Here is a 24,840-nt window from a genome sequence, read left to right on the forward strand (position 1 = left end):
TTATTCTTTTTAACTGATTAAACAAACACTAACAGTATATAAAGCATACTGTATTAGTGATTAAGTTACTATGTAAGTTTTTATGATTATTTGAGATGCCTAACAATATTTTGTTTAATTGTTTAAAAAAAAAAAAAAAAATCTTTCTAAATAGGTTTACTATTATATAAATAAATTTGTTAAACTTGAGAATTGAGAATGCTTCACATTCTCATAACATGTATAGAAAGTATCTAATAACTTTATTGTAAGCTAGAGATAAGTAAATATTTTGTTAACCGATTTGAGATGCTTCACGTTATCAAATCGAGGCGAAGTGTTAAGAATGTATAAGTTTATGCTTTTACTTACTCTCAGTCTATGGTAATAAAAATAATATATAGATATTGTCTGTGGAAAATAAGTGAATAAAGAAACAGCATTATAAAATTATTAGTTATTTTATTATTATATAAATAAATTTCCACAATAACACTTACAGTTCTGTGTGCCTCATTTCATGTCTAATAGGAGTTTGCTATTTCTGGTCCTAAGTTGTGTGGATGTACATTTATTTCCTGTTCAGTATTTATTGCCTCTAGCCCACTTCCCTTATATAATTCTTCTATATACCTTTCTCATCTATGCAACACTTCTTCCAATTTTATTATAGACAATAATATTATAGATTTTTGATGATATACGCTATATTTGATTTCCCTATGTTGGTATACTCATAGTCTTTTTCTATATCCTTTTCTTTTTGTTGTCTACATTTAAGTGTTATTTTATTTGATAATTTACGATATTCTGCCATACTGTTTTCATCATATTTGTTGCGTAGTTTCCTTCGAGTGTCCATTAAATTTATTATTTCAGTAGTTAATCATTTTTTTCTTGGTTTTATTTTTTTCTTTTTTAAAGCTTACCTCTACACTCAATCTTATACTATCTCTAATATTGCACCATCTATCATTAATATTTTTTTTAGAATTGTTATTATTTTCCATATTATTACCATATTTCCATATAATTTCTTAATCTATTTTTTAGCTTTTTTCTATATTGCACTTTATTATCCCCATTTGTTTTTAGCTTACTGAGATCAATACCTTTGGTTTTACTTCTCCTAGTGTTTTTATGAAATAGTATGTGTCGCTTAGACTTTTTTGATGTGTGTGTTTAGAAAATAAAACAACGGAAGAATCGAATGTTTACTTATATTATAATTTATTACACCACATACAAATGAAAAAAAAAAAAGTAACAGATTATATATTATCAACAACTACATTAACATAGGTACTCTTCATCATCATACTTTATATTTTTATCTCCCAGGTGTAGATTTCTGTTAATTTGACAAGAGTCTGTCGCGTCTCGGATCGATTTCTTCCCTATCGATCGTTTCAAGAATTAAAACTACACGCGATCGAGCCACATTTTATCTGTACGCTCGCTGGCCAGCTCCCGCGACGGGCGGCGCGGCCCGGCCGCGGAACACATGTCCGGAACGGTGCGGGCCGGGCGGCCCGCGTCCGTCGGTCGTTGGGTATATTTACAGCGTGCCGTTTCGGGGATACGGTATGTCAGAGAGGGAAAATAAAATGTCGTCGGTCGCCACGTTCTAAGCCTCAGGGATAGTAGAAGTGAACTAGGTATGTGCGGCGCAGGACGCGAGCGTGTCGATCAGCAGCGCGGCGGGTAGACGGGCGCGGCCGCGGGCGGCGGCGGCGGCGGCGCGCGCATCAGCTCGTGGTAGAGGTTGAGCGCGTCCACCAGGTCGGCGCTGAGCTGCGTGAGGCGCGCGTGGCGGCGGTCGGCGCGCTCGAGCGCCGCGTCCACGAGCGGGCCCATGGCGTGCACGCGCGCCTCCAGCCGCCGCAGCGCCGCGTCCGCCGCGCCCGCCGCCGCCTCCGGGTCCGCCTCGTGCAGCAGCGCCAGCGCCTCGTCCATGGCCGCCTCGTCGAGCGCCGCCGCCTCGTCCGCCGCGCCGCTCGCCGCCGCGCCGCCGCCCGCCGCGGCGCTGCCTCGCGCCTCCTCTGAATACGGAACGACACCGTACAAATTACTACATTCTACTTATCCAACTTAAAATTTCTCCACAACACGTTAACTATACATTATAATTCTAATTATTCTAATGATAATAAAATCCAAGAACGGATGAGAATGTGCGTATCTGTGCGTGCGTACGTGTAAGTGCTTTGAATGTATGCATCTAGCGCAAGCGTGCGTGCGTTCGTATGCCTGTGTATGTGATGTGCGCATGCGTGTGTGTGTGTGTGAATGCATATCATGTGTGTCTGTGCGTGTGTGTGCGTGTGTGTACATGAGTGTGCGAACGTATTTGTATGCGCGTGTGTGTGTGTGTGTGTGTGTGTGCGTGAGGCGCATACGTATATAATGTGTGCGAGTGCGCGTGCGTGTGTGAGAATGCGTGTGGGTATATGAGTGCATCCGTACGTGCGTGTTTAAGTGTGCAAGTGTGTGTGTGTGTGTGTGTGTGTGTGTGTGTGTGTGTGTGTGTGTGTGTGTGTGTGTGTGTGTGTGTACGTGTGTGTGTGTGCGTATGTTAATAAATGCGAAGATAGCGTAGTAATGATAAATAGGTAGACAAAGTCGTAGCAGAAGAATTATTTTGTATAGTTTTTGATATGGAACACTAATCTGCACAACTATAAATTATTAGAAATAAAAAAAATATTTTTTTTTACGTGCGCGTATGTGAAACATCTGAGTGCATGTGTAAAGTGCCCATGCATATGCGTATGTGTGCGTACGTGTGTACGCGTAGATGCGTATGTTAATAAATGCGAAGATAGCGTAGTAATGATAAATAGGTAGACAAAGTCGTAGCAGAAGAATTATTTTGTATAGTTTTTCATATGGAACAAATCTCCCACAACTATAAATAAATAATAAAAAAAAAAAAAAAAAAAAAATAAATAAAAGAAAGCAATGATAAATTACCAGGGCGTGGCTCCGTCAAATCAGATGTCACAAAATTAGCTGGAAACAATCCCTCGCCACGATCGTTGTAGCCTTTCCACCAGTTGGGATCGCTGGAGTCAGTCACGTGAACTGCAATCGAAACGGTTCCTTACTATAGTATTAGTGAGCAGTAGCGTAAGTGGCGATGAAAGTAGGTTAGTTAGCTCATTATGACGAATTTCACTAGAATTAACCATGATGGTTTCCAGGAGGAACTGCACGGAGGTTTATCTGATAGTGTGTATTGCTAGCAATGGGTCAGCTAGATCTCAATACTAACAGTCTGTTCCCCCATTGTACTCATATTGTAAATAAATGTACGACGAGTTCCAGACGAATCTTTTAGTAGAAATTACTTGGTGACTCGTACGAAGCGACTGTAACGGACAAACGAAAACGACAAAAACTATCCGAGTACCTATCTCCCCGGCCAGGAACGTCAGCTCGTTATCCTCGGCCGCCTCGAAGTCGTACAGCGCTCGTACTTTGCGCGGCGGGGCGGCCTCCGCGGGCTCGACGCGCGGGTACAGCGCCGAGCCGCCGCCGCCGCCGCCGCCGCCGCCGCCGCCGCCGCCGCCGCCCCCGCCGCCGCTCGCGCCGCCGCTCGGCGCCGCCGGCGGGCCCGACTCGCGCAGCGACAGCGCGATCGCGCGCGCCAGCTCGTCCTGCTCGCGCTGCGCGGCGGCGGCGGCAGCGGGCGCGGGCGCGGGCGCGGGTTCGGCGGCCTCGGCGCGCAGCTTGGCGTGCAGCGAGGGGATGAGGTCGAGCTGCGGGTCGGCGCGGAAGTCGCCCTCGGCCCACTTGCGCAGCAGCGCGCGCAGGCGCTGCGCCACGGGCGGCTGCGCGCGCGCCAGCAGGCGGCGGAACTCGGTCTCGAAGTCGCGCGACGCCACCTCGAGGTGGAAGAGGCGGCCGCAGTTGGCGACGCAGGCGTCGAGCAGCGTGGCGGCCAGCAGCTGCACGTGCGGGTCGTTGTGCGCGAGGCGGCGCAGCACGGCCCGCAGGCAGTCGCGCGCCGCCGCCGCCGACGCTCCCGCGCGGTCGCAGATCTCCAGGATCAGCCCCCACTCCTCGCTCGTGCTGTTCTCGTTCGTGGCGCGCTCTGCGGTCATTGACCCGCGTTAGTCTCGCCGGAGGGAAGTATTTGGTGACGGAATATTACATTCAGTTCGAAATAGTACTAAAATACGTATAAGTAGAAACCGATTTTGAGATGCTATCGCGATGGTGTAATGATTATCAGACGACACATGACGATGATATATAGAATAAAACTTAATTTTGAATTGGCATGTATAACACTTGCGAGCTAAATATTTATTTACAAATTATATTCCCTTTCTTGTATCTATGTGTGTAATGTATGTAAACCCACATGTATTTTTTTTTATTAACTGAATATAATAGTTCTTTTTATATCCCGAAAGTGACAAACAAACATACAACCAATCTGATATTAAATAGTCACTATAGTCAATGGATGCTTGCCTAGTATGTTGTGCATGCAGTTATGAAAAAATCAGCTACTACTTTCTGCATTACTAGCTCTATTTTAGATGAAAAACAAGTACAAGAAAATATTAGACAGAAAATTGTGCTCAACACACCTTTCTTGTATTTTTTTTTTTCTTAATTTTATGAAAAAATGTTCTTTGTGACATGGAGTAATTGTCATATTATCATATTGTTCATTTATTTATTTTTTTTTTCTTTCTGCTTTATATACATATTTTTATAATTATCCCAACTGATTGAAAATGTAGAGAATATGTTAACACTTACTAATATAATTATGTGATTCATAGACTTTAGTGAAACAAAACACTTGACTATAGAGAAATTTCCAATATATATAACACCAAAAATAACTTGAAAGAGAAGGTCAAGATTTTCTAATCATCGTCAGCATCAACAGCTGTTAACTGTTCACTGCTGAACATAGACCTCCCTCTGTAAGAGGGTTTCGCCAATAGCTGTTACACATGGCAGCCAGGTTTGCAACTGTAGTTAGACATTCAGTGATGTTTTAACAGGGATACTACTCTCCACCCCTCGACCAATAAACACTAGAATTGTTTAAATAATAAAATAGATTTTTATTCTCCTGAATAGTAGCAAATGTGAATTGTACTGTTTCTCAGTAGAGGCATACAATTATAAAATTGAGACTGTATGACAATTTATTATAATAAAGATAAGATAAATATATATTTATTTAACAAAGTATGTTTGAATAAGCACAGAATTTATCATTGATTCCTACACTAGGCTGAGCCTGATGCAGAACAAATTTAAATTAAAAATAATAACAGTATTTATACACTATCAGGACTTAATGCAATGAAAAATTTTCGCCGGTAAAATAGTACCTACATACGATGGTTTGTCCTGTTGGAAAGTACGCCTATATATAATATATTATATAAGTTTTTTAAAAATTTTATTTTACAATTATTCAGGTAAATCAATTTTATCCCCTTCAAAGTACTCCCCCTGTGACATAATGCACTTGTGCCAACGCCGTTTCCACTGTGAGAAGGCTCCTTGAAAGTCCTCTGGTTGTAGGTTTCTCAGCTGCCCCGTCGAAGCTTTTTTTATCTCATTTATGTCCCCCAAATGAAATTTCCACAGCCTTTAGAGATGAAGTACCAATTTGGTTTTTGGGAACAAGAAGAAGTCACACGGGGCCAAATCCGGCGAATAGGGGGGGGGGGGGGGTGTTCGGTCACCGTAATGGAATTTTTACTCAAAAACACACGGACAACAAGAGAGGTGTGGGCAGGGGCATTGTCGTGGTGAAGAATCCCACGCCCCTCTCGCGCCAATTCTGGACGAACTCGTGCCACACGAGCTTTGAGGCGTCTGAGCACATCGACGTAGATTTTCCATCAACTGTCTGGCCTGGAGGGACGAATTCTTGATGGACAATCCCCCGAACATCGAAAAAAACAATCAACATTGTCTTGACATTTGAGCGGGATTTTCTTGATTTTTTTGTTCGTGGTTCCCCGGATGTCTTATCGAATTAGATCGGCAAAAATTTCACGGCCATTCTTGCCGAGTTTCGAGAGAAACTTGATTACGACGCGCTGCTCTTCAAAATTAGCGGGCTCCATGCCGACGGGGTTTCGTTAAGGAGAAATAACTTTTTTTCACAGATGGCGTGACAAGCAATAATTCGCACCACTGGCGGTCAGACCAGAACTGAAGCATTGTTAGGGACATAAGGAAGGGGTCCTGCGCTTACCTGGCCTCCCCACTCCTCTTTCTCGCATTCCAGAACACTTTTATACGAACTTTCCGGACAGACCTCGTACCTGCTACTTTAGTGGTGACATTTCGACGCGAATTGCACCACGTCCTGATTACGACGGAACAACATGGTGCAATGTGTTTACAATTCCCATTTTGAATTTCATAGGCCTCTCTTCAATAAATTACACATATTGACATAGTACATCAACAATATTATGTAAAATACTAATGTAAAGTCTTTATATAATATTCGATTGGAATGTAAGATGATGAATCACGTTCGGTCTCAGTGACAGCGTATCGAATATCCTTACATTTCAACCTATCATAAATATTGAAGTACATAAATGATTAAATTACGGTAGCAATGAATCACTTCACTTCTCGCCGATAGTGACCTACAGATTTACAATAGGATCCACTGCTGAGGACTATTATTGTTAATAATTTAGCGTTTAAATGACTCATTGAAGTCATCGATAGACAGCTTTACACGACAACAGTCGGTACTGATAATAGGTCATTACCTGGCGCCTACTTAATCCGTCACAAAATTTTGTTAATTTAGAGTTTTTATAATCTTTAAGATAACTTTTATTGACTAATTAGTTTGTCATTGATTTCGTGATACCTACAATATACAAATAGAAAAAAAAATATTACGTACCGACATCTTGGTCAAACGGCGAAGAGGTACTAAATAAACCCATAATAGTAATTTATTTGTGCTTCATTAACAATAACAAATTAACGAATAGACACTCATTGAAATAAAAAGTGTATTTCATATATTTTTTATGATAGTTCGCGTTATCAATAGAAAACAAAGAAATATACAATATAATTGTTTATTTGACGTGACAATAAAGAAATACAATATAAATGATCATTTACCACAGAGCAAGTACCTAACACAGATTAGAGAGTCGAATCAGTGTGTAATCGTGTGACATTGACATGACTAATTGACATACGAACTGTAAAAAATTGGAAATAAAAATTTTGTTTATAAAATAATTATTTTTTATTTTTTATGGCAATAATTAACAATTATCAAATATATTTCAATCTATCTGAAAACTTATTTTGGAATAATAGCGTGAAAATGTGAAAATGTAAAATCTTAACGTATTTTTACATTCTTTATATTTTATTAAGTTGTAGTTTGTTTCTCACAGTAAATATATTTCGAAGCGTAGAATACACTTGCATTTCCAAAATATATAAAAGGTGGGTTGTAATAATTGTTTAAAATAAATAAATAATCGATACTGTTTAAAATTTTGTAAGAAGTGGGGTAAATAGAAATTTTAAAGAAGTTGACAGAAATGAAAAAATAGAGCGATGGAAGCGCTAAGGAGTGAAGAGAAACCGCCTAAAGTTTAAATGCCCAATATAAGATTAATAAATAAGAGTATCTACTGACGTACTTAAACTTATAGAAGTGACCCCTCTCGTTTCTATTCACCCCAACTTTGGAGAGAAAAAGTACATTTTAGATTTTAAGGATAATATTTAACAAAATTATAAAGATTATGATTTCGGATTGTATGCCGATTTTTGTACTGTTGCTTAATTATCAAATGTAGATCAATCAATCAAATTATTGTAATATAAATCAAATTCAGATAGGTTAACTTGAAAAATGAAATTAAAAATATTGTTTCAAGTTATTCATATTCACCCCGTTCTATGATTTACACAATATGTAGATTCTCACAAAAAATTAGAAATGACATAGAAAAGTCAGCAAAAATTATTCTTAATCTATTAGACACGGCAACTGACGTAAAGCATATAAGTAGATACATAATGGATATCTAAATAATTTGTAATTCTTGACATGTTTATAAAATTGTTGACTAAAGCGTTAATACCAGCACTCTAGTCCTTAATTATATATATATATATATATATATATTGTAATTTGTGTGCTCTAAGTAATGCAAATGAATTATCGATCTATCTATTTAAAAAACAATGTACATTATGTCTGAAATTAAGTATAATCATAGAAAAAGCATTAAATAAAATTGAATATTACGAGTATTGAATAACAATAATAAATATATTTCAATTAAAATGTATCACAAATCAAAAACAGAATGGAAGCTGTTTATAACAATTAAAATTGGTCTGAGTTGTTTTGCAGGGGACGAGAATCATTACAAGATGATCCACGTGCTACCACGGGAGGTCCTGTGACGGTGACTACTCCAGATAACATTAAATTAATGGAAAAAAAATTGTTCTACGAGACCGGCGCCTAAATTTAAATTTAATTTAAATTTAATTTAAATTTAAATTTAATTTAAATTTAAATATTACAAAAATTAATGAAAGGTGGGTGCTTCGAATTCTCAGTGCAATGCAAAAGCAATGTCGAGTACAATGTTGTGAGTAATTTTTTGGACCTTTGCTGCGCGGATCAAGAAGGTGTTACTCAATCAATTGTAATGAGTGATGAAACTATGGTCTTTTACTATAATCTGACATCTAAAAGAGATTCCATGGAGTGGCATTGGAAAGGAGAGGCCGTGTGAGCCCGAACTCGAATTGAAAAATCCAATCTGTCTAATTTTCTTGGGGTCTTTTATTTTAAGGTAGGGCCTTGCCAGTCGGTCAGTATGTAGTATACTTAGTAACACTTTTCATACATATCTAAATAGAGGAGATGAATATTATTGAGCGTTTTATAAAGGATACGATTATGTAGTATTATAGTGTTTTTTTTTTTATAACGAGAAAAAGCACAAGACTGAAAATTATTCTTAGTAGTTACTTAATTATATTAGTGTGAGCACGGTGTCTAAACATCTTCTGCTAGATTAGCAAAATAGTATATTTTTTCCCTTGCCACGATTGACTAATAGTTTAAGTAATAGTCGCAGGCGACCAGTCCATTGCTATCAATCAATTGGCTACCCAATATTTATATTCAATGGTGATATTAGTCAATCTTAGGATTGACTAATATCACCATTACACATCTAAGGCTTTAGATAAGTCACAAAAACGCCAATCGCATCTATTAAATTTTTTAAATATATGTGTAACAGCTTCACGTCGTATTCTTTTTCATTGTGTAGCAAGAGGAAGAGGTGAGTCATGAATATGAATTGATTCATACTTTTTTTAGTAAACGGACAAAATATTGCAGCGGGTAACACATTATCGTTTTTTTAATCTCAATAAAAAATAAAATAAAAAAAAACATATCAATGTCGCCTTGGAATCGTTTGAGGGTTCAGGAAATCATGGCGTCATTCCCAGAGTAGGTGATAGCGCAAGTGGGTTAGCGTCCAGATAAGCGGCAGTTTTGGATGACGTAGGCCGCTGCTCGGGCGCACGTCGCCAGCAAGAGAGTAGCACGCCGCGTCTGTAATATCCAACAGTTGTTATGTTACTCATTCTACTGTAGGTGTTTTGGTATTAGATAAAAAATGATTGTGAAATAATAACTAACGTTTTTAAAGAGGCATTTGGAGGGAGTGGTGGCCGTCCTCCTGCGCTGACGTATCGTAATACGCGCAAAGGTGACCACGTACCGTAGGGACGTTCACCTAATGTCACCATTTCTAGCATTAATACGCCGAGTGCCCAAACATCAGTCGCAGGGGAAAACACACCTCTATCTAAGCTTTCTGGCGCCATCCATAGCGCAGGAAAGAATCCTCGACGTCGACATGCATACTCTGCGGCTCCGTCGTATTCCATTGTCTCTCGAGCCATTCCGAAGTCTGCTAGTTTTAGTGATCGCCGAGCATCAATTAGGCAGTTAGAAGCTCGTACATCGCGGTGCACTAATTGTCGTTTTGTTAAGTATGCGAGAGCCAAAGATGCTTCTCGAGCTAGTTTCGTGAGCGCATATGATGATACATGCATGGCCTCTTCGGGAATCTCACCGTCGACGTACTCGACGAGATGACGGCGCTCACGCAAATATCCCCGTAGGTCACCAAAAAACACATATTCCATAAGCAACAACGGAGGTCCACCTGTGGCGCATACTCCAATTAGTCGTACGATATGTTCGTGTCGAAGTGAAGCAAGAGTGCACGCTTCACCCAAAAACTCAATTTCTTCGGCGGGCGCTGCATCGTCTCGTAGCGACTTAACGGCAACAGGTAGGATTGGACGATTTGGTGCACGAAGTATTGCAAATCGTACTCTCCCGAATCGACCGGCGCCAATCTCTTGATGAAATTCCAAAGCAGTCCTGTCTACAAGATGGTCAGCGAGTTTGGCCGCTGCGCGTTCGCCTGATGCTGACAGGCCGTCTATATTCTTATGATTGCGATTCTTAAAATTTTTCATTCTAAGATGTCGCGCTACGTAGATACATGTCATTGATAGTATGATAATGATTACAGATATGATCCAAAATAAATCATTACAGTGTTGTACAAAGTTATATTCCGAGTTGTTTGTAAGACAGGGACGAGGTCCATCAGGAGGTTCATATGAGGGGCACATAGAACGTGTCATGTAAGAGCAGCTGTTGATATCGCATACAGCCAGCGGGAGTCGCTCTGTACCCCGCCATTCTTCCACAAAAATTATCGGTTCGGCAGCCGCGTACTGATTCGCATATAAATTTTGCGTTACACCGAGCACTGATCCTTTAAGGCTCTCCCAAATTAGACTGAAATATACAAGAAAAATATCGGAATAAGTAATTCTCAATATAATTTAATATCTATAATTATATATAGTTACAATAGTGAAATCCTTCCCTGTGAGTGTCGTAACAGGTGACGGAGGGAATTTAATGGTCGAAAGATCATCACCAAAATTAACTGCATTTGCCAATCCGTGCCAAGCGCGGCAAAATTACTGGTAAAGTCCTTCCATTACTGGGAGGTCCATGTTCAGTAGTGGACAGTTTATGGCTGATATGATAATGATGAAAGTGGTTGAATGAATATAGTGTGCAGTGATAAGAAAGGTTAAATGCAGTTTAATAACATGCTAAAAATGTTTTTTCTGTAATCTCTCATCAGGAATATAGCACATGTAGAACAAATATACCTATATAACAGTAAATTTCAGTTAATTTGAAACTACATACTGAGTAACGTTACGAGCGTGCAGATCGTATTGATGTGAGGGATATTTTTCAATGAAATTATTGAAGCTGTTCAGCAGCAAAATCAATCCGTCGGCTAAAGGCGCAGCGAGCCGCGGCCATGGCCTATGTGGCCACAAGTCGTCAAGAGCTAGACGCATCGCCTCGTCGCTGCTGTTCATTCGTTTTGAGTTCAAGTCTCCTCCACGCCACCAAAATGATATCGTGTAGAGGGTCATTCGATCGTAACACGTTCGCTCCATTTCCTTAGGTACTCGGTCTCCATACCACTCTCGTAGTATCCAAATATACCCAGAGTCTCGCGTCATGTCTCTTACAAATGCCTCGCATACAATCGACAACGACTTCTTGACATCAGTATTTAAGAAAATGATGCGAGCGTTGGCTTCGCGCAGCGAGTCTAACGAATATTCAAGAGTATCGTGCTTAATAGGGATATTATAAAGTAACAAGTCACTGTTCGCGACTAAACCATCGATTAAACTACGAGCGAGGTGCGAGTCCTCCGAGAGTACGCCTAGACGTTTCCAACGGCAGTCGGCGAGGAGCCGCTGCAGTGCGGCGAGGAGGTGGCGCGGGTGGGCGCCGAGGCCGCGCGCGTGGCGCCCGAGCGCGGCAGGCGGCGCCGTGTCGTAGCACACTAGCGCGACGTCCGCGGCGGCGGCGAATTGTGCGGCGGCCGCCACGCCTTCGCCCGCCGCTAGCACGCCCAGCGTCCTGGACCACTCCAAGCTCCGGTTCAGCTGCTGCAGGAGTCGCATCGAATCATATTCGCTCTCACATTTTATATAATATTTCCAAACTTCTAGACGAAAACGGGTCATACGGCGTTCCATTATTTTTGTGATTTTTAAAACGGCATCATCGTACTCCTCGTTCTTGCATAAGAATACGACCGCTCTGTATGCCGGCGGGTACTCTCGGAACCAACTTTTAAATCTATCACTGTCGCTTAGAGCCCAGGCGCAGGCGGCTTCCGTAATATTAGCACTACGTGTTTCGAGTTCAAGTACTTTTCGCAGATCGCTTGCGAGTGGATTGAAGCGTTGCATTACATTATACAGGGGAGGAGCAAATTTTTGCAATGTATTCGTAGCTAACCGGAAAGAGCAATCGGATTCCAAAGAGCTCTCACAGAATGTTCGTTCAGATGTTACGGCTCGTACACTTCGTACACTTGGCACGTCTCCCCATATATTATAATCCAAGAAAAGGAATGAAGTGTTTCCTTGTAGTAAACGGACTAGTTGATGGCGTGGTTCTGCGTTTGAATCGAGTAGGCGGACGGTGAGCCGGGATCCGACGATAGTTCTTTCATGTAACGCAGTGATATTCCATTCGGGTGGAGCATATAGGACTGCAGATTCAGATCCATAGCTGGAAAGCAATAAAAAAATTAATATCGCATAATAAATTAAACTGAATTAGGATTAATTAATTTCAGGCATTTAGTTCCCATATAAGAGTTCATTTTGACGAACCTTACCGCCCCGCCTGCGCTATTGGTGTACACTGGCGGAGCACCAGTAAGGGATGATAGATGAGGATGGAGCAGGCCAGTTAGCCCATCGTGACAAATGCAACAATAAACCAATCATAATGTTTTCTAGGGAAACCGCAAGGAGGTCGACCTGATAGAGTTTATAACTAGCAATGGGGTTGCTAATCCCCATTACTAACAATCCCTTCCCTCCCTGTTTGTTTATTACCTCATAGCGCCAACGGCCAACGTTAACTAATCGCTATGAAATTCGGTATACATGAACTAAACGGGATGGAGAAGGATATAGGCTACTGTTCATCCTGATCAATATACATATTTCAGTTACGCGGACGAAGTCACGGTTTTACCCGTGTAATTACACGCTAGTAAGTACTATATAAAATTTCATTTGTTTAATCAAATTACATATTACAGGATAACGTTTATTTTTGGTCGTATAAGAATTTATAATACACGAAGTTTCTTTTTCTATACCCATAATATGTATGAGTAAATTTTTAGTTTTGCATACGATCAACGCCTTTGACGATTGAATGTGAACGAATTCTAGAACGGTAGTACACAGATGTGCACTAATGAAATATTTACGCTTTATATTTGTAAGTTACTTTTGTGAAAACATGCAGAGTCGCAGCAAACTCGTGTTGCCATAGAAACGAGGCCAGCGAGTGGCGCTCGCGCAGGGCGGCAGGGTGCGCGCGCGCGGCGCCAGGCGCACGAGCAGGCGGCGGCCGGCCCGCGCCGCGCCCGCGCCCGCCACGCGCACCCTCGCCCACCGGCTCATTTGATCCCAGAACTCCTCTGAGCCGCAATGCGCTGCGAACGCCGGCGCCAGTGACAGCCTACGGGGTCGTTATCAGAATAAAACGTGTTAAATTCACCCTTCCCAATGTGAGACAAGTTGAAACCCATACATTATTTAGGCAGCCAATAATTAGATTTTGTTAATGATACCACATTTCTTGGCATCACTACGGTGGAGTACATCATTATGGTATGCATATAAAACTATATAAAAATGCAGATATACACACTATATTTGATATAATAAATAAATAAATATATTTGTATTACAAAAAAAGAGTCCTACGTTCTATTTATAATATGGGTTCAAAAGAATCTGTTCGAGAATGTTTTAAATAGACAAATATCCTTACAGTTGCTCTCAATACATTTTTGAAAACATAATGTAAGGAAAAACTTTAAATCTTTTACCAAAGTAACTGACTATAATAATAAAAACTTACGCCATAAGGACAAATTACCGTTGCTACTGTGTTGACAGAAAAAGGTTGGTAATTCATTTATAGCAAATTGTGCCAGATTTTTTAATAAACTCTACTAAATAACATTTTAATTTTGTAATGAGTGAGTATACTGATTGTCACATTCAATTTGGTATCGATACTATTGCCGTAATTGCGTATTTTGAAACAAGTCGTGTTCACTTTAATGTCCAGATAGGTGGCGGCGTGGTGGGCTGGGTTGTTGGGCTCCCCATAATATGGTTGAACACAACGACGGCTGGCTCATCCGTCATACTGGTCTGATTAAGAATACTGTGATCGATCGTAGCTTGGTAGCTTATTATTTCCTTTCTTTTTATAAATACGAAGTTTGTGATAGTTATTTTATTCATTCATAATTTTTTTTTTTTATTTTTAACTTATATTTAAAAAATGCTGTGTAAGAAACACAGTTATTGTTTCCAGCTGAAATCGCAGTCCGAAGTGGACGGTAGTTTCATAAAAGAATGACTATTCAAAAATGTTTATTATTAAGTTTACTTGCATAAAAATTATTTATTATTATCGTTTTTAAGAATGAATGAAAAAGATCGAAATTCGCTACATTATATTTTCCTTCCTTATATACATGTCAACTCTCGTTAGACTAGATACAATGTTTTTGTAGGAGTTTCCTGGCAAGCTGTTTAGTATTCGCTGGATGTCCATAGCAAAGATAAACAAGTAGGTAATGATAGTACGTGTGGGCGATGTGGTGGAGCGAGCGCGCGCGGCGCAGGCGCAGGCCGCGGTAGCGCAGGCCGTGGCGCAGCGCGGCCAGCAGCAGCGCGGCGGCGGCGCGGCTCGGCGCGCGCCCGTCCCACCACACCGACACGCCGCGCTGCCGCCCCTGCACCAGCACGCGCCGCCCGGCCCGCTCGGCCCGCCCGCCCCCCAGCTCTACACAGTAAACCATTGATTTGTTCCAGTCAAAACAACACCCAGTGCACTTTTGATTGCAAGAGCAGAGCGACTTTAAATAATTGCGACAAAATTAATAATTTATGGGATACTAGCGAGCCACCCCGGCTTCGCACGGGTGCAATGTTTGTTTGTGTAACTTGTTAAACTGTTCAACATATTTTAGTAAGGCTGGTATTTTGGTGAATGGGAAAGTAGATACTGTAGTAATATTCTCTAAGATTTTAAAATGAACGGCTTGTAAAATTTATTTCACTTTTAATATAAAAACCATCTTTTAGGCTGAAATATTAAACTTTCGCTTTGAAAGATGGTATGGTATGGGAGCGTAGTTACAGGGCACGGCGCCGGCGGCGTAACATGTTTGTTATCAGGAATGTCTACGCGCGGTGCGTTATCCAACGATGTAGGTACACGGTGCTGTTTATATGTTTTTTTTTTTAAAGGGTGATGATGGAATAGTAATCCCGCCTGCGGCCTGCGTTATCGGTATACACTGGCGGGGCACCAGTGACTGATGATTGGTGGGGACGAAAAGACAGGTCAGTTAGCTCATCGTGTTGAATACACTTGCAATTCAGCACGATGGTTTCTAGGGGGGACCACGTGGAGGTCGACCTGTTTGGGTATATTGCTACCAATGGAGCCCTTAGTTTCCATTATTAACAATCCCTCCCTCTGTTTATATGTTCATAGGAGACGGTTCAATATCAATTTTTATTATTTAGATTGTCCGTTTATTTGTCATTTCGATTAGTATAACACAAATAGCATAATTCATAAGCTGTTACCATTGTTAAGTTTGACATCGAGTTGATGGCAGTAGTCGGTGTCGGTGTGGGGAGCGGCGACGGCCGCGGAGACGGCGGCGGTGGCGAGGACGACGAGCAGCCGCCCGGACGACATGCGGCCGCTCATCGCCGCATGCTGTGGATATTGATCGATTTACCAATTTTCATTATACATTATATTATTGTCAATCTCAGTACATATACATGTTATTTTCTCTCCTTTACATCTCTTCTTGGTTGCCCTCTTTCCAAGTACTGGTGTATATTTAATTGTGATTTAGTGTTCCGATTTATTTGTGATGAATTAGTTATTCCTCGAAGTTTATTGAACTACGATCAGTGGCTAAACTATTTCAGTCAAACTGTGAAAAAACTACTTTCGGCCTACCTTATTAGTATATCTAGCAATAGGCATACAATCAAAATTTTTGTAAACAAATCGGTGTCTTATATATCCACGTATCATTTACGCGAGTTAAGAAAACCAGTAAATTTCAAACAATTTTAATTAAATATATTTTCAAGATCAAATTTGTATACGCACACGAAACGAATGTTCAAATACATAAAGCGTGGAGGAACGAAGACATGTAGATATACATATTCGCCCACGAGAGGTTGAAGAAACCGAGTCCTGATACAGGTACTAAAGGGAGACTTTGTACAAAAGTCGATTGCTTGAGTACCTCTACTCATTTGTGTTTTAACCGTAAAGCAGTTGTGTTTGCATGGCTGTGTTTCGGTTTAAAGAGTGGCATATGGCGTGAATTTACAGTGTACAAAGGAATAACACCTAAGTCCTCAGGAATGGCAACTCATGGGGGGTATCATGGGCGAAACTGTATACTCTGTTTTGTCCATGGTACTACTCATGTCTATAGGCGACGGTTACCACTTCCCATCAGGTGGGCCGTTAGCTTGTTTGCCATTCTAAGTTGTATAAAAAAAGAAAAAAAAAACCTACTATACGTACTCGTATTCAATTTCGCGGATTGAATATTATCACATTTGGTTCTTTATACTGTGACTGTCATAGCATGGTGTCATTATGAAACTTCGTATTCTCACAGCATTTTTTTAACACTTATCTGATTGAACTTTCCATAACGTATGTGTGGACTTGTGTTTTGTTTAATATGGTGTAAATATTACATCGGAATCAGTCCATCATTGTATTTATTTGTTTGCAACACACAAACAAATAGACAATAACCACACAAATAGAGAATAACTTTAGAAAGCATCGTTTTCGGTTCAGTATTGCACGTACCATGTCCACAGCCGCAAATTATAATGTTTACAATCTTCAAATAACGTGCTATTCATTTTGACTTGTTTCAATTTATTAACGACTAGCGACCCGCCCCGGCTTCGCGCGGGTACACATTATATTACATCACATTAGAAGTTTCTAAATTTATTAGCGTTTCTCTACAATATTATGCATGTATTACACATATAAACCTTCCTCTTGAATCATTCTATCTATTAAAAAAACCGCTTCATAATCCGTTGCGTAGTTTTAAAGATTTAAGCATACATAGGGACGGACAGACAACGACAGCGACTTTGTTTTATACTATGTAGTGATGTAAAAATAATAATTTAGTACATACCTATTGCTGTTATCCTGCAATGATAAAGTACTTCTTTCGGAGACAGTAACTATTGATAATATTCATTTGTATGTATACAATACAATGAAGAAGCGTAGCGTTTATTTAATAATTATGAACAGTTTATACGTAGGTAGGTTGTCCATTCACCAGCTACCGTCACAGCCACTACATTATATGAAATAACTTTAAATTAATAATGGCGTCGTTTGCTAGTAGGTGATATTATTATTTAACTACAAGGATAATGTAGGAATTTCAATTTTCCTTATAATAATCACTATATAAGTAACTCGTAATATGTATATGGAAATTTTGGCGTTAGACAAAGTTAGAATTCATAAAATCTAGTTATTTCAGAAGTAATTAAGTAGGTAGCAAATAATTTATATTATATCATTGTAAATTACCTGTCCCGCAAGTGTATATAACGTTATCGAAGTAAAATAAATTGTCTATGAAAGCGTGCTTAAAATGTATTATTTCGTATAATAGCGCTTTATTACATACATAAATTATACATGTTTAGGAAATATTATTTAAACATCAAAATATTTTAATTTTCATGAAAAATATACAGTAAGTAAATTAATGTTTTGACAAATTTATTAATTAGGTACATACCTAGTACTCGCGATGTCGTCTCTGAAAGCGGGACATGTTGACTGGTTAGGATAAACAAGTGGCCTAAATTCTTCTTCATCCCAAATACCATGCCATATGTATATATGATATGATGGATATCAGCCGTTGATTGTCCACTGCTTAACATAGGTCTCCACCTTGGAGAGGTTTGCCAATAATTGCCACGCTTGACAAACGGTTTGGCAACCATATTTAGATTGTGGGGATGATTTGTACTTTGTACCGCCACTTTGTACGCGGGGATTACAGAAGAAAGAATGCTAAAGAAATAATATACTACTTCTACTTCTTGTATCGAAATAAAACATACACCAGTTCTTAGGTTAGACCTTCAGGAATACAATGAAACAATAAAAAACGCATTCAATTTGGTGCAACAGTATAAATAATATATATAAATAAATAATAAACACAAATTTTAAAATTATTGTTTTGGCTTATATTGCTCCTTTTAAAACCTCTTATACTTTTTTTTAATATCTTCCATGTATAGACAATGCCCATTTACAATTTTATTATATTAATAAGATAAAGTTCTAGAGAACTGACTATTCTTTTAACTAACTTTCTACTCCTTTTCTATAAAGTCAAATCTGTCAATGACTGTATCTTCTAGGGATAATGTCGCCGTTTCTAATGCTGGTGACAAAGCGAGCGGGTTCGCTTCGAGGTAAGCTGTTATTTCAGCTGCTGTCGGTCGATGGTCTGTTACGCGGCGCCAACACGACAGCAGCAATCCGCGTCTGTAATAAAGTACAACAGTTACAACAAGGGAGCAAATTCTCATTCATAATCGTTTCTCTTTTCCCTTAATAAAGTTTTCGCTTTCTTTTTTCGCTTGACTAATTTGATTATATTATGATATATTCAATGAATTCAGACTCTATAGAATGGAACTTACGTTTTTAGAGAAGAGTCAAGGGGCAGCGGCGGTCTCCCTCCTGCTATGACGTAGTGCAGTACCCGCTGAAGTGGCCAAGCGCCATATGGTCGCTTGCCCAGTGTCACCAATTCGAGTATCAATACACCAAGAGCCCATATGTCAGTCGCAGCGGAAAAAACGCCGCGATCGAGACTTTCTGGTGCCATCCAAAGTACGGGGAAAAAGCCCCGACGTCGACAGGTATATTCAGCAACTCCATCTTTACTCGTTGTCTCCCGAGCCATCCCGAAGTCTGCAAGTTTCAGTGATCGGCGAGCATCTATTAGACAATTCGAGGCGCGCACATCGCGGTGCACCAGTCGTCGTTGCGTTAAGTAAGCAAGCGCCGATGAGGCTTCTCGGGCCAGTCGCGTGAGGGCGCGAGCGGAAACATGTGTCGCCTCTTCGGGAACTTCATCGTGCACATGTTCGATGAGATGGCGACGCTCACGTAAGTATCTCAGTAGATCGCCAAAAAATGCATGTTCCATGAGCACTAATGGGGGCCCATCCATGGCACATACACCAATTAGCCGAACCACGTTTTTATGTCGGAGGGAGGCAAGGATACACGCTTCGCGTAAAAATTCGGTCTCTTCAGCCGGTACTGAGTTCTCGTGTAAAGACTTAACAGCGACAACAACAGTCGATCGATTTGGAGTACGAAGAATTGCAAACTGCACTCTTCCAAATCGTCCATATCCAAGGTCTTGGTGAAATTCTAACGCTGTGCGATCGACGAGATATTCCGCAAGCGCGGATACATTTTCTCTAGCTCCTAGTGGACGTGAAATACTTTGTTTAAATAATGTAGCTCTTAATCTTTGTGTCTTATATAATGCTAACACTCCGAATGTAAATGTAACCGTAGCTATGATCCATGCATTATCATGACAGTGTGGTGAAAATTCATCTTTATTAGAACTTGTAGTTAGACAATATTTGCTTCCATCCGAAAGTGTTTCTTCGGAACATATAAAACAGGCGTTACGTCTATTGTTGCGATCTTTGCCAATTTGCCACGCAACTATAGGACGACGCACTGCGCCATGCCACTCATCAACAAAAATGACCGGGTTAACATATGTGTATTTCTTTGGATGTAGTTCTTGTGCAATTCCATAAACTTGCTTGTTCAGATTCGTCCATAATAATCTGTAATGAAAACAAATAATATTGAGATATTATTATGAATATTATGTAAGCATTATAAAGATATACTGCCGTGTGATCTCGGCATAAAATAAGCCATCTCTTTCTATCCCGTGGGTGTCATAAGAGGCGACTAATGGAGCTTGTCGAGGCATGGGCAGCAGCGCCTATTTGAAAACATCTCCAAAGCCTAATTGCGGTTGCCAAACGTGGCAGGCGGGTTTGGTCCTTCTCTGCTGCACCACTTCTTAACCATTAACAATATCTGTGCATCACAGAATATCCTACGGTATCTCTTATTAGTGTTATAAGTACGTTATTGTTACTAAAGATCATATCAGTAAAGTAATAAATAAAGATATATCATCATATCAGTCTGTAATTGTCCACTGCTGAATATAAGGGCCCTTTAGGGCGTTTTGTCAGTGGTTGTCATGCTTGGTAGGCTTTAGAGATGTTTTAAGAGGAACGCTGCTGCCCTTTTTTCACCCTTCATTAGTCGTTTCTTGCGACACCCACGGGAAAGGAAGGGCCTATTTTATGTCGGGACCACGCGGGCATAGTAAGAATTAATGGTTATTTAGAGAAAATAAATTATCAAAATGAATACCCAGTAGTGCCATCACCATGTAGATCTTGAAGATTTCGATTGCACCGTTCAACAAAAGTATAGAAACTGTTTATCAGCAATATTAGTCCATCAGCTAAAGGAGCAGCTAGCCGTGGCCAAACGCTCCCCTCTTCCCACAATTCATTCAGTGCTTGTAGCATCTCATTATCATTGCCGTTGAAGTAGTTAGTTTTAATTGTGCCTCCTCGCCACCAATATGATATGGTAAAATGTTTCATTACTTTGTATTGCTTAGAAGAATCGACACACGTGTAATTCTTCGCATGCCACTCGCGTAATATCCAAATATGTCCAGTATCTCTTGTCATATCAAGATGGAGTGCCTCACATAAAATCAATGTTGCAGTCTTGGCGTCTGTGTTCACAAAAAAGATACGTGCTTTATCTTTTTGTAATATTTGCAAGTGATCTCGGATTTCAGAAAGAGAAGTGTTCATTTTTAGAGTAATGTTACGTATGGCCAATGTGCTGTTTTCAAGGAGTGTATCTATATAAACGGAAGCAAGGTGTGTGCCATCGGAGAGCACCGCAAGACGCCTCCAATTACAATTAAGGAGGATTTGTTGCAGGGCGAAAACTAAGTCCGTTAGAAGTCCGCCGACGATTCGAGTACTATTTCCCGGATTTATGTCTGGTGTCGGCGTATCATATAATACTAGAGCAGTATCTATCTCCGTAGCAACGTATGCTGCTCCTTTAACTCCAGCACCCGTTGCTAATGCGCCTATCATTTCTGTCCATTTAGATTGCTCTCGGAATTTCAATAATTTTACTTTTAGATCGTGTTCAGATGTGCAATCGATATCTTCTATGACCTCGAGTTTTAACTTTATTCGTGTATGTTTGCTAGTTATTACATTAATAACTCGTTGTGCAACTCTTTTATATTGTTTAATGTCTTCATAATCTTTGCACATAAACACAGCTATCCAATACTGGGGTCTAAACTTTCGCGCCGTCTCAAGCCACGAATCAAATTTAACTTTATTTTTAATGGCCCAGTTGCAGGCAGCCTCTGTAATATTAGAATCAGTATGATTAGCTTCAAGTTCGAGAACTATTCGCAATTCGTTGGCGGTGGGTGCAAAGTGAAGAGCGACCTCATATAGTTGCGGTGCAAATTGTTTAAGTAGCTTGGCGTTTGTGTAGCGCAGGGTGCAGATGGGTTCAAACAATGATATGGGAGGTGATTCAACGATCTGAATATTTTGTGCGTCAGCCCATATATCATAGTCCAAAAAGAGAAATGACATATTACTACGTAATAAATTAAATAAAAAGTGACGCGATTCTGTTTGTAAAGATTTTATCGTTAAAAGTGGTATGATGTCGGCTAACTCTTGAGCTCGGGTAACTAATTCCTCTGATGTGAAAACAACAGCATGTTTCTGTAGAGCACTGTAGAAAAAAAGATTTTCCTTTAATTAATTTATTTACTCACTAGTATTATAAAATTGAAAGTAGCTTACGATTGCTTAGTAGGTAGCTTAGGATTGATGTAAATATAACTGTCTGTTCGTTGTACTCTAAAGATAAAATGTATCGTAGCCGAGAAGATACTAGTTTAACTTAAAAACTGACATTATGGTATCTGCATGTTTATGAAACGGTAATCAATAATGGTAATAATGGTTTTGTACGGCGGACTTACGTATGATTGGTTATCATTTGAAACGAACAGAGTTCTATCGCAGTCGAATTTTCAAAGAAAGTCCAGTGGAGTGCGTCCATGCAAAGCGGTTGTTTGCGAGCGTGCTCCACGAGATAGACGTGGAGGTGCAGTGTGGCCGGCGCTGCACCCGCGCCCACCGGCCGCAGCCGCGACACGCCGTCCGCCTCCTCGCAAATATTTATCGCATCGCATTGCACCGCTGATGGTATCACTGCAACACTACACAATAGACAAATACTAATCAATTAAAAAATGTTCTAAGTCGCAAATAGCTCAACATTATATTTTGCGTGAAAATATAAGAGAGATGTTGATGAGTTCAGCGGTAGATGATGAATTGACTGTTAGTAGTAATGACGATCATATGAATTTGAAAGCTGGTACCCACTCGTCGTAGTCGCCATTGTCGTCTTCACAGTTATAGGGTAGTTGGCGAACGAAATCGCAGAAGGAGGAGCGCGCGCGGCGCAGGCGCAGGCCGCGGTAGCGCAGGCCGTGGCGCAGCGCGGCCAGCAGCAGCGCGGCGGCGGCGCGGCTCGGCGCGCGCCCGTCCCACCACACCGACACGCCGCGCTGCCGCCCCTGCACGGACACCGCTCGGAGCGCCGGGCACCACTCAGCCTGTTGTGTCTCTACGATTGAATACAGACGACTCACTCGTGCACTGATGTTATCGACTAAACTAACATCTTCGTATTGCAATTTGACTATCAACCGTTAAGTCTTTTTTTTTATACAACTTAGAATGGCAAGCAAGCTAACGGTCCACCTGATGGAAAGTGGTAACCGTCGCCTATAGACATGAGCAGTATCATGGACATAACAGAGTATACTGTTTCGCCCATGATACCCCCCATGCGTTGCCATTCCTGAGGACTCAGGTGTTATTCCTCTGTACCTAGTAAATTGACGCCATATCCCACCCTTAAAACCAAAACACAGCCATGCAAACAGCTGCTTCACGGTTGAAACACGAATGGGACAGAGGTACCCAAGCAATCGACTTTTGTACAAAGTCTTCCTCTGGTACTACTACGGAAGTCTAGTCTACTGCGGAATCTTCACCCATGAGGGGTGGGAGGAGGATCCCTCCTCCTTCTACCCTTATGGGAACCGTTACGTCGTTAGGAGGGTTGCCAGTAGTTGCCACGCTCAGCAGGCTGGTGGGCAACCGCAATTAAGCGTTTGATGTTTTAAGCGGAACGCTGTTGCTCATCTTTCGACTATTAAGTTCCCTTAGTCGCCTCTTACGACACCCACGGGAAAGGAAAGGTGGCCTATTCTGTGCGGGGACCACACGGCTCGCACGGCATGGGTGGATGGAAATGTTGTATTTGTATAATCTAAGGTTCTTCTCTTAATCTTTCGACGTTTGTTTAGTATAATAATTTGTTAAGAGTGTAAGTTGTTGTTGAATTGCATCAACGAACACATATGATATTTTTTCCTGAATTGTTCAAGAACGAGACGGAACCCGATCTCAAAAATAATACGATATCTCGATAGTTGCGATGATACGTCACGACGGGAGGGAAGGATTCTTAGTAACGGGGACTACCAGTCCCATTGCTAGCAATATACCCTGCCAGGTCAACCATCGTGCTGAACACCAAGTGTATTCATCACGATGGGCTAACTGACCTGCATTTTCATTCTCACCTATCATCCATCACTGACGCTCCGCCAGCGTATACCGTTAGCGCAGGCGGGGTTAGCATTCCATTATCATCCAATAAAAAAAAAAAAATACGTCGCGACGGTTGCAGTTGACTCTAAGCACTTTTTAGCGAAATATTTAGTAGGTTGTGAACGATTGGTCAACTTATCGTCGTCTGATCCAATCCGGTGCTTGCGATAATATTTTTTCTCCATAATATGTCTAATAATACATACTGTTAGCGTAAAGCAAGTCTAAAATTTCACAAGCCCCTGCGCCGGCGTCGGTTGGCACAACAAACGCGAGCAGTGTGTACAGTGGCACCGCCTTCGCCCACGGAATTCGATGTTGCCGGCGACACCACAGCATGCCACTGTCTAGTACAATAACTCTGGCTCGGCTCATAAATGAGCCCAAAAACACTATATTATTATTTGTTATATATTTCTTGCGCACTATGTCCAGCCTACTGCGCAAAGCTGCGGTTTACAATTACATAACAAATAAGCATGTTGCTAACTGACTCACAACTATAAAGTGGTGTAACTTGGAAAACAACTACATGCCAAAGTAATATATTTACATAGACAATTAAAAAGTCTTTGTATAATAGAAAAGTTCTAGACTAATCTCTAACATTGAGATATGATGTCTTGACGTTTCCAAAAATTGTATTGTTTTGTTTTAGTGGGCGAATTGATAACTAAAATTTGTTAATTGATAAAA

At 40.6% G+C, this 24,840-nt stretch overlaps 2 protein-coding genes across 7 annotated transcripts; both read right to left on the reverse strand.

Annotated features, from left to right (window-relative positions):
* Positions 1 to 1,182: 1,182 nt before the first annotated feature.
* LOC128201127 (signal transducing adapter molecule 1) lies at positions 1,183 to 7,090 on the reverse strand. The gene is made up of 4 exons (XM_052896929.1): positions 6,896 to 7,090; positions 3,392 to 4,075; positions 2,953 to 3,063; positions 1,183 to 2,021 (listed from the first exon to the last, which is right to left on the reverse strand). The coding sequence occupies exons 1-4, from the start codon at positions 6,936 to 6,938 to the stop codon at positions 1,669 to 1,671; spliced, it is 1,191 nt and encodes a 396-aa protein (XP_052752889.1). The 5' UTR covers positions 6,939 to 7,090; the 3' UTR covers positions 1,183 to 1,668.
* Positions 7,091 to 9,392: 2,302 nt separating this feature from the next.
* Positions 9,393 to 24,649, reverse strand: LOC113509259 (uncharacterized). Of its 6 annotated transcripts, XR_008253084.1 has the most exons (9): positions 24,351 to 24,649; positions 23,052 to 23,089; positions 22,846 to 22,976; positions 22,437 to 22,676; positions 20,765 to 22,183; positions 18,982 to 20,157; positions 18,646 to 18,823; positions 15,820 to 15,955; positions 12,558 to 12,694 (listed from the first exon to the last, which is right to left on the reverse strand). XR_008253084.1 is itself a non-coding variant. In XM_052896927.1 (8 exons), exons 2-8 carry the CDS (start codon positions 15,944 to 15,946, stop codon positions 9,484 to 9,486), a joined length of 3,186 nt encoding a protein of 1,061 aa, XP_052752887.1. In that variant the 5' UTR covers positions 15,947 to 15,955; positions 17,436 to 17,708; the 3' UTR covers positions 9,393 to 9,483. The 6 variants fall into 6 exon arrangements, 4 of the variants coding, with proteins under 4 accessions (XP_052752887.1, XP_052752886.1, XP_026748376.3 ...); XM_052896927.1 differs by lacking the exons at positions 18,646 to 18,823; positions 18,982 to 20,157; positions 20,765 to 22,183; ... (2 more) ...; positions 23,052 to 23,089; positions 24,351 to 24,649 and adding exons at positions 9,393 to 9,607; positions 9,695 to 10,873; positions 13,430 to 13,663; ... (1 more) ...; positions 14,964 to 15,007; positions 17,436 to 17,708 and having other exon boundaries at positions 11,300 to 12,694; XR_008253083.1 differs by having other exon boundaries at positions 22,846 to 23,089.
* Between the last annotated feature and the right edge of the window lie 191 nt (positions 24,650 to 24,840).

This window comes from Galleria mellonella, unplaced genomic scaffold, assembly GCF_026898425.1.
Source record: "Galleria mellonella isolate WM207_F2 unplaced genomic scaffold, CSIRO_AGI_GalMel_v1 utg35081, whole genome shotgun sequence".
NCBI lineage: Eukaryota > Metazoa > Arthropoda > Insecta > Lepidoptera > Pyralidae > Galleria > Galleria mellonella.